Source organism: Podarcis vaucheri (genome assembly GCF_965113315.1).
Source record: "Podarcis vaucheri genome assembly, chromosome: 1".
Classification (NCBI taxonomy): Eukaryota; Metazoa; Chordata; class Lepidosauria; order Squamata; family Lacertidae; genus Podarcis; species Podarcis vaucheri.
Genome location: NC_138759.1, coordinates 78119640 through 78137579, shown reverse-complemented (window position 1 = coordinate 78137579; position 17940 = coordinate 78119640). Strand labels below are relative to the sequence as shown.

At 40.4% G+C, this 17940-nt stretch overlaps 1 protein-coding gene across 1 annotated transcript in view; it reads left to right on the top strand.

Annotated features, from left to right (window-relative positions):
- The window catches only part of LOC309540531 (mucin-5AC-like), a 64099-nt gene extending 52332 nt beyond the window's left edge, over positions 1-11767 (top strand). The window contains exons 40-49 of the mRNA XM_082237487.1: positions 651-682; positions 1905-2082; positions 3193-3297; positions 4390-4433; positions 6797-6919; positions 7125-7220; positions 8418-8546; positions 8870-8921; positions 9497-9608; positions 11093-11767. Of these exons, the coding sequence (XP_082093613.1) occupies positions 651-682; positions 1905-2082; positions 3193-3297; positions 4390-4433; positions 6797-6919; positions 7125-7220; positions 8418-8546; positions 8870-8921; positions 9497-9608; positions 11093-11267 (1046 nt within the window). The 3' untranslated portion in view covers positions 11268-11767. The remainder of the gene's footprint in view (positions 1-650; positions 683-1904; positions 2083-3192; positions 3298-4389; positions 4434-6796; positions 6920-7124; positions 7221-8417; positions 8547-8869; positions 8922-9496; positions 9609-11092) is intronic.
- Positions 11768-17940: the final 6173 nt, after the last annotated feature.

The window sequence follows — 17940 nt, the reverse complement described above, 5'->3', positions numbered from 1 at the left end:
TAGTTTCTAAGCTGCTGTTACTATGCTACGCTTGTCCTGTATGGTTTATTTCTGGTCTGTTGCCCCTAATAAACAGCTTATGAAGATCATTAGAGGTGGTATGTGGAAGGGCAATCCTCTACTTATCTGCTCAGAGGTGTGTGCATGTGTATAATTAGGGCCTAAATAGCACAAGGGTAACTTTAGCTTTTTCTAACATTTGCATGTCTTTCTGCAATTTCAAATTATGTCTGTAAACACAAAATGAGCACCTGACCTTCAGGGGGCATGCCACAAGTGGTGAAGAATAGTAGGATGCTATGGCACCCTCAGCATCCATTTCCTTCTGTGGTTACACATAAATGCTCCGCTCCATGTGATGAAATTATGTTTTAGTACTATGTGGTTAATACAGTATTGTTCTGCCTGTATTTTCATTATACTGCATGGAGGTATGTTTTTAAAGAACAACCCAGGAAGAATCCTGTAAAAATTCATCATGTGGTGAAATTCTCTGTATAAACTGGTTACTTAGCTGGAAAAAGCTGCATAATAATGTTTAAAAGCAAATGGTTATGGCTACAGGAAACTTGTGTTAAAGTTAAGGCAGTTTACATGTTTATGGAATATAAGGGATCTGTATGAATGCTTATGCCTTTATTTATTTCCAGGCTGCGTGGGACCAGACGGATTGCCCAAACCAGTGAGTATTTCACTTGGAAAGATGATGCCTAGACCATTGCCCATACAAAGGCAACATAGAGAATCATCCAGAACTGACAAGGGACTAATAATTGGCCTCACTATGACTGCAACACCCTGCACCCCTGCACATACATTCACAAGGCGGCAAACTGTTATTATTAGTGCTAAACTTCTGCTTTACCAGACAAGGGCATCATTTTATATTGCAGTAGGAGTTGGAGATCATTTCAGATTTTAGGAGGGAGGGTAAAGCCATGGGGGGGGGGAGAGAGAATTCACAATATTTTATTTAATTTAGTTTCTTGTTATTGTTATACACTGTGTGTGTGTGTGTGTGTGTGTGTGTGTGTGTGTGTGTGTGTGTTGGAGAATAATCAAAAGAAAGCAGTAGAAGATTTGTAGTTTTGGTATGCATAACTGGCATGTAGATCCAGATAATTATTATCAACATGCAGAAACAGTGAGCTGGTCAGAAATATAGACGTGCTTTTGAAGGAGAAGCAGACATAGTCTGAAATACCAGCCTCTCCTGGGCTCTATAGCTGTCAGATGGATTGTACAGCACACTTTCCAGTCCCCTTTGGACTGAGAGGTACACCAGTTGTCCCCTGAAGCCTTTGAAACATCAGATTAGACACACTAATATTAATGGGCCAAACTCAGTCATGTCCATCACTTTCAATGGGTCTATTTTGAGTAGGACTAACATCTAATGCAACACTTTGTGATCTCAAAGAAAGGCTTTGCATGGAAGTGATGGAAATTAAAATAGCAGCTCGTAGAGGTTGTGGTCTCCATCGTAAGTACTTTGCTTGGGTTTCAGAAGAAGACCAACAAGACTTTCAGAGGACTCAGAAGGCCATGCCTAAGGCACATATAGAACCAATGCTATATATGTGCATCTCCCTGAAACAGCCTAGAAGGAAATTTAACCTGGTTCAGCATAACTTTCTGTATCTTATAATTTAAGGAAGTCTTTTTATAGCCATTTGTGGGGTGGTGGAAACAATCCTTAAGAAGCACCTTCAAGTTGTATTGTATGGCTCTGGTCCAAAGCTTATTGCACAGTTACCGTAAGTTTGATATTACAGGAAACTTAAGATCAACTAGGTGCTCCTTCTAAAGAAAGCTTAAGGTCTAATAATTGACAAGTAAGCAGATGATGATAGGTTTCATTGCTGCCATACAGTGTTAACTGATTTGCTTTCTTTTTCATATAGCCTGGCTCCTCATGGAAGAGCAACTGTCAAGAGTGTATTTGTGACCCATTGACTGAGAGCGTTCAGTGCAAGCCACAGACCTGTGTGTCATCGGAACCACCCAAATGTGAGAAAGAAGGGTTTGTGCCTGTCCCTGTACTGACACCAAAAGACCCGTGCTGTCCAGAACTTCAATGCAGTACGTATTTGCATGTATTATTTATTGATAGCCAATGCCAATCAATCCAATTCTGCCCTCTGTTGATGAAACAATTTGTGCTATTATGGTTACTGTTGCTTTGGTTGAGACATCCAGACAGCATTACATGATGGCAGGTAACATCAGTTGCACAATTCTATCCCAGCTTAATTATCTCCATAGTAAATAACCACACAGAACAATCTGTAAAAAATACAAAAAAACCACACCATTTTCTCTTGTCATATGGGGACCGACAGGCAGATAAAGAGTTAAATCTCTGGGTTTGGATGCTTTGCTTTGCTCACCATATAGTCAAAAGAGCTTTGCTACAATTAACCTGCAATCCTACATACATTAACTTGGCAGTATGTCCTTCAACCTTAGTAGGAATTTTTGACAGAAATCTGCTTAGGACTGGAGGACTTGTCAGAAACAGGAGATTTGCTAGTCTCCTTTCCCTCCTTTACAATATGATCTGAAGGCAAGCTAAGTCAATTCTGAAATGTATTTATTTATTTAATGCATTTTTAGTCCACCTGTTAGCCAGAAAAAGGCTCGCAGCAAAACTTACAATGATCAGTAATAAGACAGTCCCTGCCCTAGGTCTTGACATATAACAGACCTGGCATGAGAGGGAAAGGAAGCGGTGGGCGGGGGGGGGGGAGGCATACTCAGACCTTGGATCTTACTGTTCTTTTTAGCCTGGAGGGGTGAAACAAGCTTATTGTGGATGGTGGGTGGGGATTGGATAGGTCTCCCACTTGCCACGATGGCCGGCTTGGGAGGCAAGGGGAGTAAACTCCTAGCAGCTTTTAATGCCCTGGAGTATGCTGTCCTTCAGCTCTACAATACTAGTGTGTGACGTGTTGGGCGGTGAGTGTATGTGTCAAACCTCCTTCAGCTGTTTTTTCTCTGGCTGATGGAGGAGGGCATGCTGGTCTTCCTCGTGCATACCTACCCCAGCCCAGTACACTCTCACCCACCAGTCATGATACTGAATAGGATTATTGTCCTAGCACCACAGGAATATTTGCTGGTCTAAACATTTAAGGCTGGGGCGCTAGACTTGCTTCTTCAGCTCTGTTGTGTTTTCTGATTATTCCACAGAATGCAATACTACTACCTGCTCCAACGAAAAGAAACCTTGTGAACTTGGATACGAGGCAACCCCAGTCCTGCTTGAAGGAGACTGCTGTGTCAGCTTTCCCTGTAGTAAGTGCTAGCATTCTGACATGTAGAGAGAGAAAGTAGATGAGAGAGATTAAAACATCAAGTTAGGCTGAACCCAGACATAATTTACGTACAGTGGAAGCATTCCACACTCCCCTCCTTAAAACAAACAAACAAAAATGTTGCCATGAAAACATTTTAGAAACTGAAGACACATTCTGAAGTGCAGCATCAAACAGTATGAACTACACTTCAAAGCCACCTTGGACTAGTGTCAGACTAAAAGCTGGAGAAACTCATCTTCAAAACTCCACTAGGCCGCAAAGCTCATTGAGTAACTTCGGGCCAGTCACTGTGTACACAAAATACCTTTAAAGCACATTATTTCCTCCAAAAGAATTCTGGCCAGGGTAGTTTACCCCTCGCAGTTAAAATTCCTGGCAACCTTTAACAAACTTCGGGCCAGTCACTGTGTACACAAAATACCTTTAAAGCACATTATTTCCTCCAAAAGAATTCTGGCCAGGGTAGTTTACCCCTCGCAGTTAAAATTCCTGGCAACCTTTAACAAACCACAGTGCCTAACATTCCCTAAGGGAAAGAATATGTTTCAAATGTGCTTTACAGTTTTATCTCTCACCTAAATCCATTTCACAGGATTGTTGTGATGGTAAAAGAGTGTGTGTGTGTGTGTGTGTGTGTGTGTGTGGTGGGAGGGACTATATACATTGCCTTAAGCAATAAATAAATACACACGCAAAGTGTTCATGTATCTCCTTTCACTTTTGCACAGAAAGGATTATATCCAACAGTCAAGTGAGCAATGAGGTATCACCTTACGCTCCTCTCCCCGCCCCCCAATCTTTTTCAAAGATTTTCCTTGTCAGATAAGTTACCATATTTAAAGCTGGAGTCAGCAAAAGGTGGATGTAGATCTCTAGTTGATCTGCACTAGATCAGCAAGGATATCTGCCTCCCAGCTGTGAAACAATAGCAACATCAAATTGATCCCCCACCCACTTAATTTAGGCAGGTGAAATGAAGAAAGCTTAGGGGGATGAGGATCCAGGAATGGACCTTATAAACATAATTTCCCCACCATATTTTAAAGTAATTGTCTGTTTCTGTTTTCAGTACCAATCCCAGATGTCTGTCTTGTCAATGGAACAGTTTACAGGGTAAGAATGCGAGTTTTATGTCTATATATACTATGTACACAGATTAAAATCCTTCTTTTCTATTGTTCCCTTTTCAGTCGTAGGCAGAGACTGTAGCAGCAGCAGTAGAAATTAATTTCAAGGGGTACCTGTCAAGTCAAAGCAATGCTGTTTGAGCATGCTTTTTTTAATATACTGATTTTCAGACATATTTATTATACCTTTCAATTGTGAAGGTTCTCAAGAGTAGCTAAAAACAACCAAAAAGAAACGTGAAATGGCAGAACCACCAGACAACAATAAGAACGGATGTTAAAACCACATAATATAAAACACCATAAGGTTCTGGGGAGATAAAAGAAGGTTATTTTGGCTTCATACCAAAAAGACATTGAAGTCAGTGCTAGGTGAGCTTTCCTGAGGAGGGTGTTCCAGAGGAGGAAAATGGCAATGGCACCCACCTGAGAGGTGCTAGAACGGAGTTCCGGCAAGTTGCAGCTGAAAAAAATCCTTGCCTGTCACCCTCGCTGGCCATTGGGCATGCTGACTGGGGCTGGTGGAATTTGGAGCCCAATACCTAGAGGGCCACGACTTGCACCTCCCTGCCTAAACTATGCAATGATTTGCATGTGCAAATCTTCACTGACTGCTGTGCTGTTGAGTTGGCTGCATCATCCCAGTCACACTGCTGTTTACAAAGTTTGCAGCGCTCAGGGAGACTGATGTATCCAGTAGGCCTTCATCACCAGCATAATGTATATGTGCCAGTGAGATGAACAATAACCGGTTTTATTTGGGGGTTTTGCCGTTTTTGGCCTGTGACATCTTGGAACTGCTCTCCAGAACACAGGCCTCAAAAGGTGCTCAGTTCCAATTTTCCCCTCAAGAAACCATTTCAACTTTTGGGCACTAGGGGGCCAAACAAATCAACTTACTGTGTCGTTTTATTGGCTTTTTTATGATTCTGACCGTTTAAAATGTTCCTTCGTAAGCCGCTTTGAGCACTCTAGTAGGTTGGGGAAGGTGCAAAATAAAATGTAAACTTTAAAGTTATGAATTTGAACTTGAGGCCATATTAGAATACTGCTGGGGGGGGGGAGGGGGGACTTCCCAAGCAAGCATTTTTTGAGTAAAAGTGCAAATCATTCTAAATTATTTAAACCACCTATACTTAAGTGTCCGGACAGGGAAGTTTTTAAATGGCCATTTCGAAAGGACACCTGCTTCATTAACTATGGAAAATGTTTGACAATGGGCAGATACTTCTGCCAGATGAAAAGCAATTCATTGAGGCAACTCAAGCCACTGTTTTCTGCCTTCTAATAATGGGTAGTTTGGGGATGCATTTAGACAGGAGCTTAATATTAGAAATGGGTTGTTGAGATATTGCAAATGGGTAATTGGCAACATTTTTTTAACCTAGCAGAGTTTCTCTGGAAAAAGTAAATCTGAATTAAAGATGGGGGGAATACGGGTTGATATGTTGATGACAATGTCATGTGGATCCTGGGTACGGCTGGGCAATATATATCATTCAAAACTGGCTTGAAATCCATATTGTGATATTGTTTCATAATTTTTGACCTCGCAATATATCATGAATCATGATATGAGTGTGCTGCTTCACAATCATATTTTTCTTGGGTTGCATTGTGACTATATTAACATTTCCCACAGTAAACATCTCACATCTCATATGTGAAAGTCAGAACCACATTACAAAATACTCAAGGATGCATGCCAAGGAATGGCCACTGCAAGTTTAGGTTAGGTTTGCCAAATAGCTAGAAAAACACCTGACCTGCTCTGGTGCAGCAGCTTGACTTTCTAAAATTAACAGCAGCTTGACTTTAGAAAATTAACAGCTGAAACTTTTCACAGCATGGAAATGAACATTATACCTTCTTATCTCTCTAGATCACATGGCTGTTAAACACAGCAGCTGAGGTTGGTTAAGAAGCTGGCAACCCTATTAGACATATATTTCTTCTTACACTTTACATGTTTACTTAGGAAAATGCAAATATAATATTGGTGTAACCATGGCAAACACAGTTGCAATATAAAACAGGAATTAATACTCAGTTTAAAAATCAAGGATGTTTCCACAGAAGTATCTTGGATTCTTAGAAACGTGGCTTCAAATATTTGCTCATTTCTGAATCCACTTGGTGGCCATTGATAAGTTACTATCATTCATCGTTTTTCTGTTCCCTGATTGCTTATTTAGAATATAAATGGAGTTCTTATAAAGTGAAATAAAAGCAAGAGTTGAAAACATTTTGTATGTTAGATATCTTTAAAAAGAATTTGATATTTGGTTCAGAAAGTTGCTTTATACACTCTGTTTATAAATACAACTGCTATTTTTTCACTTTTCCCAGGCTGAAATGCCTGTTCCTAGCAAGCCTTGTGAAACATGTGTCTGCAGCTCTGAAAAGGACCCAGACTCCAATACAAATCTTGTAAAATGTCAACCAGTTACATGTGATAAGGATTGCCAAGAGGTAAGCACAAATCTTTATTTCCCCTATTACTGCTTCTTTCCCAGCAGAACAATCCTAACTTATGTCTGTACACAAGTAAGTGCTATTGAATTCAGTGGGTCTTTTCCCAAGGTAAGTGGGGTTGGGATTGCAGCCTTAATCATTGCAGGTGGCTGCCTCTTCCACACGTATCATGCATGGTTAACTTTTCCTGTCTGCCAAACAGGGTTACGAGTACCAGGTAGAAGCTGGGGAGTGTTGTGGAAAGTGTGTCCAGAACGCATGCATAATCAACATGAATGAAACCACTGAGATACTACAGGTAATTATGTATTCTCACTCTTCTACTTTCTTTACCCAACTGACAATGATGATTGTAGGCGTTCTCAAGCATATTTTTTGCTCATTCTTGGCCGCCTTTTCAAATTGGGACACATGAATTTAGAGAACCAAAGTCTACAGTGCATACACAAATAAACACTGAGGGGTCCAAGTAAATGACTGAAATGTGAACAGGCTAAGCTGAACAGGCAGTTCTGTGGGGATTTGAATGGTCATTCAGTATCTGTAAGCATGGCTCTCATGGAAGCAACTGTCTACCTGATATTTGAGAACTCATCTACGACTTAGCTAGAAGGTCAAAAGGAAAGCATGTGAAAGTTCTGTGGATTAAGGATCTAGTGAGCTGTGAGACATCAAACAAGGAAACACAGAAACTAGCACCCAAAATAATGGGAGTCACTTGCAGGAGGTGAAGAATCTGATCCTGCAAATAATCTGTTGCTCCCTAAATAGGTGGTGCCCAATCACAAAATAAAAAGCTAGCTAGTTAAACCTGATTATGGAATTGCCTTGTGTTTATCAAGCACTGAGGTCAAGCTGGGTCCAGTGAGATCCAAGTTGCCAGACTACCTGAGTTAGTGCTTAAATCAGGCGTGGGGAACTTGTGGCCCTTCAAATGTTGTTGGATTCTAACTCTCGTCAACCTCAGTGGTCAGCGATGATCAGAATTGTAGTTCAGCAACATATGAATGACTGCGGGTTCCCTACCCCAGTTAATATTAGAATCAGTAGGACAAGGTAGAATTGTTCATTACCATTAATGTCACGTTTTGAATTGATTTAGTAGCATTTAAAAGCAGCCTTGACTGCTCTAAGTTCTGATTATTTCTCATCATTCAAATATATTTAGGATGTATTGGATTTGGATGTCAGGTGATGCAAGTTCAAATGTCGTCTTGGTAATGTGGCAATATATCTCACATGCAATATATCTCACATGCAAAGCCAAAGCCCACTTACCTGCGTCTAAGAAAAAAATAGCAATTTCCAACAAGCGTGTTTAGGATTATAACTACAGAGTTGCTATGGAAAATGAGGGTTAGAATAAATTGTGACATGTCCTGAACCAATGAGATGTGATTGTGGGCAGTGGCAATCTAGCTAATTTTAGAGTATATTTGGTATGCTAAAACTTGAAAACAAAACGAATAATGCTGTGTTTTATTCATGACAACAGCCTGGTGATATTTGGCCACCAGGAGGAAATAACTGCAGCTACTACGAATGTGAGCAAATGAATGATACATTCATTCTGGTCCAATCTAAAAGGAAATGTCCCATCATTCATCCAGAGGAGTGTGAATCTGTAAGTTTTCTTTTTCCCATTCTTAATTTATAATCATTTCTGCTCTAATTATGTTAAAGCTCAGACAATAAGTTCTCAAGACGTTTTTGAGTAAGATATCATGTGCAATCACTGTCACCAGTTTTAAAATAATAAACAATACTTTACTTCAAAATAATAAACAATACTCAGACTTATCCTGGACAATGGATATAGGGACACTTGGGGGGTCTGTAAGGGCACAGTGCAAATCCAGTACTAGAAAGTTCCCACTTTTGCATGCAGCAGTAGTGTTTTGTTTTTTAAAACAACAACAACAACAACCTTCTTTTCCTGTTCTATAGCATGAACTTGAACTGACTCCTGATGGCTGTTGTCAAACATGTAAACCTAAAAGTAAGTGAAGTTTTTGCTTACCTTGTTGATTACTAGGGCATTTTACAACAAATGACTGAACAATACTGTGCCTAGGTCCAGGTTAACTCTATTTCGATTAAGAACCATCTCCTGTTATCTAACCTTCATATATTGTTTGAGATGGAGATAAACCTCTTCTGAAACCTGCAGCTGTAGTTTGTCCTACTTATTTTTGCTGAAAGTCTTGTTTTGCACTGAGTCTTCATAAGAACATAAGATGAGTCTGTTGGATCAAGCTTATGGCCTATCTAGTCCCACAGCCTTTTCTCACAGTAGCCAATCAGATGCCTGAGGGAAGCAGTACAGCAGGCAAGTAGCAAACTATGGTTGCTTTGAAAAACAGACCTACCTACAAGAAACTGTCTATAAATAGCATTTAGCAGAATGCTATCTATTACTAAAGACCTAAATTAAGCCTACTCTTTGATGCCATATGTCTATATGCCTCTTTTGTTCTGTAGCTCATCTGTAGCCAGAGGTACAAATCCACACCAGTGAACATTATGACATGATATTTATTGATTCCCCCCCACACACATCTCTTTTTCTTTCAGCAAATGACTGCAAGGTTCACAAGAACCAAACTCTTATACGTCAGAGTGAATGCATATCTTCTGAAGTTGTGGAACTGACCTACTGCGAAGGGGCTTGTCCAAGCTCTTCAAAGTAAGTGACAAAAAAGTCCTATCCATTTATCCACGTCATTTTGGGATATTCAAGTCGTACCAAGCAGAAAATTACAAAGGTCCTCACAGTGAACATCATATGCATTTTGAAGCAGGAGCACTCTCAGCTCTTGTATGTGAATACACCAGTATGCTGATTACATTCTGTCATTATGACAATGTACCCAGAACCCTAGTTTGTTAAGGGTGCTGGAAATAGTAGCTCTGGGAGGGGAATATAAACCAACCCCAGGATTGTTTTTTGGGATGAAAATTTGCTTTAAATGTATGGTGTGTACGTAACATCTATCAGTGCCATTACTTCCCTTCAGCTTGCTGCTTGGGCTCTCAAAATTGCATTGTGTCCCTAATATAAAAAACCAGGGGGAGAAATCCAGTGTCACAGCAGTGGATGCAACAGGACTTCCCCTTCCTCTCCTCCTCCCTGTGCCCCCTCAAATTTGTTCTTTAGCCCCCCCCCCCAAGCCCTCTGGAACAGACTTTAGGGGTGCACAGGAGACTGGAGTGGGCAGCAGAGGAATGGGAAGCCCCATTTGCACAAGTGAAAGTCCATTGCACAACAGGATGCTGAATTTGATTTAGTCCCAGATTCGGAAGTAATCTTCACCAGAGCTGGAACATGAAGTGTTGTACGTGTGGTCATTTACTGTGTGTGTATTAACTGCCAATCACTGAATAAAACACTGTCATCCTGATTCTACACTTTACACAACTATATACAGAAGAAATGTTGTTGTATTCTTTATTATTTTTACATTTGGGAGAAACTGTACTAATTTTAGTGTGCTTTATTCAAAATATTAGAAGCAAAATGAATATACAACAGTATTTTAATCATTCTTATTAAACAACAGATTGTAAGTGGGTTGGATCACTATTCCAATTTAGACACTGCAGCATTCAGGTGCAGTAATTTCGAACACCCAAACTCACAAAATAAATTGTTTCCATGTACTTGGTACCCTGGTTTTCCATCTATCCATATGGCAGAACTAGAGAATCCTGATCTGTGCACAGATTCTTCAATCTATGTGTAGGAACATTGGTGTGTTCCAACAGGAATATTAGAAGATCTGTTTCCCTTCCCATATTCTGGTTTGGAAGTAAAACTTGAGTCATGTAAAAGGGAAGTGTTTTATGTAGACGTAGCCTTTTGCATCCCCATTCCTCTACTCCTCATGTTGCTTTGGTTCCCCCCTTGATTTGGGAGCATGTTGAGGACCAAATTGCTCATGAAACCAAAACTATAAATAGAAGCTTTGAAAGCAAATACATTTCTTTAAAATCAGCACTTCACCTAAGCCTGTTTTGATAGGCAAAAACCTCCTGCTCTTAAAGCCAAACATTGGGATTTGGTAAATCTAAGCTGGGAATAGTGAGATCTAACAGTGAGCCTAGACTGCTAAATGTGGCAGAGTCACATTTTCAGGAAAACTTCTAATCTAATCTATTTCACTTGGACAGGTATTCCAGTGAGGCAAATGCAATGCAACGTGAGTGTACCTGCTGCCAGGAGCTCAAGAGCCATAGGAGAAAGGTGACCTTGACATGCCAGGATGGCAAAATCATTGACTATGACTACATCTACGTGGACGAGTGTCAGTGCATGACTGCGTGCATTCCACAATCCAAAATTTAGCTACAGGAAGAGGAAAAAGTAGTGAATTTGCATTCGTCACAGGAAAAAGAACCCAACATGTTCCAAAGCAGCTAAAACCAGTCACCATCTACTTCATGTCTCTCACTATGTCCCTGAAAAGGTCAATAGTACCTTTTTTTCTTTGGTCAGCTGCCTAACCAAATTAATGTTCTATTTCCTGCATGATCATTTTTGGTCATTTTGGCTAACTATTTACAAAAACAAGTGCATTTAGAAAAGTTTCCAAGGATCCCTATAAATATAATAAAATGATGATAGAAATGTATAACATTGTACTGTAGAAAACTAAACTTCTGCTTCAAATTTTCTGTGCAATGCTGTTTATTTTTGGCAACTATCTTTTAAATTACTGAGCAACCTTTGCTACAGAAGGAGTGTTTTGTATAGTGTCAGCAGGCATGTGCTTTTGACAAAGATAAAGCTGCTTTCCTTTTTACTCTTTTTTCTTAAGATTAATAAAAAATTTAAGCATGTTTCAACTTTGACATCTACCGATTTCATTCACTGGGCATTGACATCCCTTAAGTCACACCACACAGGGCTATGATTCTGTTGTTTGGGATACCAAAAAGGATGGGGCCCAGCTGTAGTCTCTCAGGATGCTTTTGGGCTTTGTACGGATGTTTCTTCTACTCAGTTGCAAAGTGCAAAGCAATAGCTAAATCTTCTTTATCATTACATTGCAGTGTTGTTTTACCATTGTTTTTATGCCATTTTTTTCTCGAGCCATCCTGGGCCCCCTTTGCAGAAGAAGGGCAGGTTATAAAACTGAAATAATAAATGATTAATGATTGGGGTTTTTATACCATCAGTTCAATCCTATTTCATTCAAAGTAAGAAATTTATCATTTCAGTAAATTCAGTATATACACCAAATTCAGTACAGACCATCCTCAAACCTTCCTCTCCTATGCTACTAAGCTTCAAACCAATATCTTGAGCTGTTTTCTAAACATAAGCCATAGAACCTACAATCTCCCTACCCTGCATTTCTCATTTTAATGGTGGAATGTGATTCGGCTGATTCATTCTACTTAATGCTCTTCAGGTCAAATGTAAAAGCCTTTGGTGAAACCTATTTTAAACAACTATAAAGTATTGCTGAGCCCTGCAACATAGGGAAAGACACTCTGTAGAGCAGGGGTCAGCAAGGTTTACCTCGCCTGCGCCGGTTTACTCCAGCGGAGATCCCTCCGTGGGCTGAATCATGAGTGCGTGCACCTGCATTTTCCAGCGTCTGCACAGACGCGATTTTCGGGGTCATGGAAGTGAGTCCCTGCACTGCGCTGTGCTGGTTTAGTGCAGCGTGCGGGGACTTGCCAAGCAGGCGCCTCGGTTCAGGGGTGGCTCGTGGGCCAGTTAAATGACTCCGTGGGCTGCTTGTGGCCCATGGGCCTTAGGTTGCTGACCCCTGCTGTAGAGCAGGGAAGCACTGTCCTCTCTAGCTCTCTACACTGTCCTTAAAGGCTGCAGTCCAGTGTGAAGATTAACAGATTCAGTTTGCTGTTCCCCTGCTGTTAAAGGCAGAATGTTTTGCTGCCTGAGGCACCCCCCACCCCTTTCGCTGAAACTCAGTGAGAGAGGAGATATTCCGCAAGACCTTGCCATTCATTTTCCCTGCACTTCTTGCACCACCTGTGAAGAGTGCAGCCACTGCCACCTGCTGCTCTCCTATCTCCTATGTTTAACCTCACGTTCTGCACATCGGGGTTTCCCTGGTCCACCTCCAGTTGCTTCAGGCGGCAGTGGTGTGAGGGAGGGAGTGCAACTCGCCTCCCTTGTGGCTGCTGAAAAGCTAAAAGGGGAAATGCCTTTTCACAGCCACTGCGGCCATCAAGTGACGAGGAGGAAGCTAGCACTGGCAGAAGGAAGGCCTGGAAGAGGCAGAACCGTGCACAGCAACAGCAAAAAAAGTGCTAGGGAAGCAGCAGCAGCATTTTCTGTTTTGCCTCAGGTGGCAAAATGTCTTTGTCCAGTCCTGCCTTCTGGATTCAATAATGTTTCAGGTTTTTTTCTGATCCATGGGAGAGTGTCAAATGCATTCAAAACTGAAGGTAGGGGACTCACAAGAAAATGTTTTTTATACTCTGTTTCATACTGCAGCAACCATCCACCTAGCGCTGACTACATGTTCACAGAGAATTTATAAGCAATATCCACTTCATTAATGAACAGAAAAAATCTCAGTGGTGTGCAAACTTTTAGAGTGAGTGAAATGCTTTAGGTTAGAAGAAGACAAGATGGAAACTCCATTCTATAGTTTTTAACAGTCTTAAGAGGACAGAGAATTGTGGACTTAAAATACAATTCTAAGAATTTTTACTCGGGAATAATTCCAACTAAACTGAATTTAATTTGCTTCCTAATGACAGGTGTACATAGGGCTACAGCCTCAATGGGGTTAGATTGTGCTTGATGCATTGGCCATATGCTTTGTTCAGTTTCCTGGATAGGGAATGGCCAGAATTATACGATAGGAGTAAAGACCGATGGAGACTTAAGAGTTGCATATTAATGTGCAGCATCTCATGCCCTTTTTAAAGAACAATGGAAAGCCTTCCAAAAGCAGAGAAAGCCCAAATTGGGTATTATTTCATATTCACAGTAGAGATATTCTGACCCACTTTCTCTTTTAACCAATGGTACAAAATCAGCATTCTTCCTGAAAGCTTCAAAGCAACAAAAGTTGCTATGTTCTACATCCTGTATCTCTGAATCGAAGGGTGTTTTTATGGACATCCAGACACACTGGAGCCCTTGTGGCCATGTTGTTCGCTTACAGCCAACTGTGCTGCAATGCTATATTAATTAAGTTCTCCCGATTTTCTCAGCTGGTGTAACGATTATATTCAGTGAGTGGTGGTGACAGCAGCAAGCCTTCAATCTGAAAGCACAATTCTGGTGCCTTTGACTGAGCTAATTGGTTATGATGCTCATTTAATATAAGGAAAACATGAGGATTCGTGTTTCCTTGTCTAGTTTATAATGAAACATGCAGGCCTCGAAAATGACATCTAGATTACATTACAGGAGGCAATGCCCTGAGGTCAACAACAAGGAACACGGCTCCTTTGCCTCCATGCTGAGCAACACCGCTCAAACTCTTTAAGTGCCACATAAAACAATCTCCTACTTCTTTTGAAGTAAAACACACCCATGAGAGATAATGGGAACCTTTTTGAGTTCATTTTCTGCATTTTGAAATTATTTTCATCAAAGAATTAGAAAAACATTAACACAGAACTTAATACTTAATCCAACTGGCTTATTTTTTATTTTTTAAAAAGAAGCTGCAAGAGTCATTAAGATGTCAAAGACCAGGGCCATAGCTAGGGCGTGGCGAGGTCGGCCCCTGCCAGGGGTGAAGGTGTTTGGGGGGCGCAAAAATATGTCCATAAATATAAATATTGATTATTGCCTCTTAAGAAATGGTTTTAAATAGAGGGTGACTTGAATGGGTAGAGGGGTGTGTGGAGGAGAGGCGGAAGAGCTAACTTGTCGATGGCTAAGGGGCACAATCAGAAGGGTTCTGCCAGGGCGCAAAATCACCTAGCTATGGCTCTGCAAAAGACTTCCAAGTTAGTAATTATGCTTCAAGGCATAATCAGATTTATCACTTCAGTTACCAAAAACATTCACTCACCTCATCAAGAATATTCACTGAGAACTTTTTCCTTTTAGTTTCAACCTATGGCACCCTAGGCTATTATTATTTTCCTGTGTAGAAATTGTTTCAATTCAATTTATAGCAGAGGAATATCGGGTAACATGAAGTAAAACATTACCATTTTGGAATGTAGTAGATGACTGGGGGGGGGGAGCTTAGGAAGAGTCCTGCTGGATTACACCAAAGGCCTTTCCAGTCCAGAATCCTGTTTTCCACAGAGCCCATACAAATGCCCTCGAGAAGTTAGTCACCACACTGCTCACCCCTACTAACTCTATATTGTTTATAAGCCTATTATTACCAAAGCAAAGATCCCAATACTAATCCTTGGGGAGCTCTACTTTCCACATCCTTATAGTTAGAGATCAATTTATTTCCAAAACTTTTAATACTGCTACTTAAAACAATTCCTGATCCATAACAGAACCTCTTCTGTTATTTCCAGATTCTGTGCTGAATTCTGTCCATTCAATTTTCCCCCTTCTCATTTTTGGAACTTGTTATTGAAGGAAAAACAAGTCACTATTGATTACCTAAAAGTAAAAAAAAAAATGGAAGTATAATGAACTCCCTACAGAAAGTAGCTCCTTTCCTCTTCCTCCTCACCATATTATTTTGCTTCAAAAGATGGCAAACTCTTCTGGCCCAGAGAATACCAGAAAGCCATTTAAGCATCATTTGCATTGCGCCGCTATTAATCTTGACAGGATATTGTATCATTTACTGGAACCACTTCAGGCTTGATTAGAGCAAAACAATATGCTTTGGGAGACTAGCACATGAGGGAGGGGAGATATAATTTTCTTCCCATGTAGCGAGCTTGTAATCACTACCAAGGAAGCTCTATAGGGCTCTTAGATTATAATGTGGCATAGGTAGTTTCAAATATTTTACCATCATGAAGCTCTGCTAAGAGCCATCTACACAACTCAATTAAACTGAATTACTAATGTAATTACCACCAAAGGCTTGCCTGAAGCACTAAGTGCACAAGGACAACTTGAGGTGTTGTTTGCTTCTCAAAGCTCAGGAGCAAAACAAAGTGCATGTCAGATGACTGAGGATGTCTCCATATAACTGCTCACACTAGTTTCACCATGTGGTTTGGTACCTGAGTATACAATCTTGCAATAAAGACATGCCCGATTGTGCGAACTGTTCAAAAATTGAGATGTGACAGATGTTACTCATGCAATTTGCTCTTTGATTTTATTATATATATATTAAAAGCCATTGTTAAAATTGCTTTTCCGGGAAACAGGTATTTAAATTAATGTACTACTGAAAATACCTGGAGGTGTTAATTTAAAACAACTCTGATTTCATCGGATATCCTACCAACATATAGACTATAACTGAAAAAATAAAACCAATGTTTCAGCAATATCTGGACAGGCAACCTTTTATGGAGTCATGTAGTCCAGTACTAATCATCCCTTTTCAGATATGTACAATTAATTTCAATGCATTATCTTCCCAATTATGCATGCTTAGCATTGCAGTCATAAATCTGTCTATTTCATCCACTTTTCCACATTTGCACACAATTGCACTTAGGACACACTATTCCCCAAACGAGATCGTTTGAGTGGAGTATCACAAACAATGATATACAAACAGTGCTGTAAGACACTCCAGCTCATCAGCAGTAGAGAGAGGTAATGTATAAAGTGTTAAGGGTTGAAATGAAAGGGACTTCAGAAATACAGACCAGGAATGTAAAAATCAGGCAGCAAAGTTTCTTAAAGAAAAAGTTTTTTTATTTGGATTTTTGTCAGACAAAAAGCAAATAGGGTGCATTCAGGAAAATGAAGAATGCCCACCCCTCCTTAGGGGCAGCTAACTCATATACCCTTTTTGCAAAGCACAGTTCAGCCCCTTGGCATCCCTTTAGCCAATGATTGACAATTTCCTATGGTCATTGATGCATATTCATTAAAGCTCAACCAATTAATAAATTGGTGTGTCCTTTCGGTTCCAAGTTGCCTATTCCACTAGGTGGCGCTACTGGATTATAATCTACTTAACCTCTGTACTAGTTCCAGGAAGTGCCCCTGAACCCCCTGCTTCCAAGAAATGTACTTGTGGTTTAGCAACTTCACACCTAAGAGTTCTATCTGGACCCTGGCGGTCAGCAAACATCCTGCTACTTGCCTTTGTCAGGGGTCGTTTCTCAGAAATGGCTTAACCTCAACTGGCAAACTTCCTGCAGGGGCAAGCTAGCTGCACCCACAAGCTTGCATGCTTGCTGCCTCTGCAAAAGGTGGCAAAGTGACAAACATGAGAAAGAGAAATAGTCTTTAGCTTTCTAAAATGACTTTATGCTTTTAGCTTCTAGTTTGCTCTCTAAAATGGTGTCAGAGGTTCTTAAATGGCTTTAGAGGTCCTTAGCCTGGCTCTCCATTGGTCATCCTGACCTTCACCCCTTCAGTAACACAGGCACATGCAGCCTAAAAATTATATTAAATTGCATAATCACTACTAGACAGTAGTAATAAAAGTTTAATTTTATAAAATAACCCTTTCCTGAGTGCTGCAATTTAACTTCATTTTATTTGCCCCTCAAAACTACCCTGTGTGGCAAATCCCTCTTATTCCTGTTGTATTAACCAAGGAACTGAGGGAGAAAATATGACTTCACCAGAATAGCAGTGTGACTGAAAGGAAGAATGGGCTCAAACCTCTATCTCCTGGGTTCATCTGCAACACCCACCAGCCACTTCACCACACAGATTCTTAAATGATTCACTCTCCTTCAAACAAACTATTCTTGCAGTATGGATATTCCACTAAGTATAAACAAATACCAGGAAAGCCTCTCTGGCCTACAATATTTGGGGTTGTGTTTTACTCAATGTAGCAACAGACTTAGGTTAGTCCTATTAGCTTCAGTGAGTAATAGCTGGATTTAAAAATTGTCTAAATTTCATTTAATATAATTCCTTGCCTCTGGAACATAATGTCGCCTATTAAAAACAAACACTT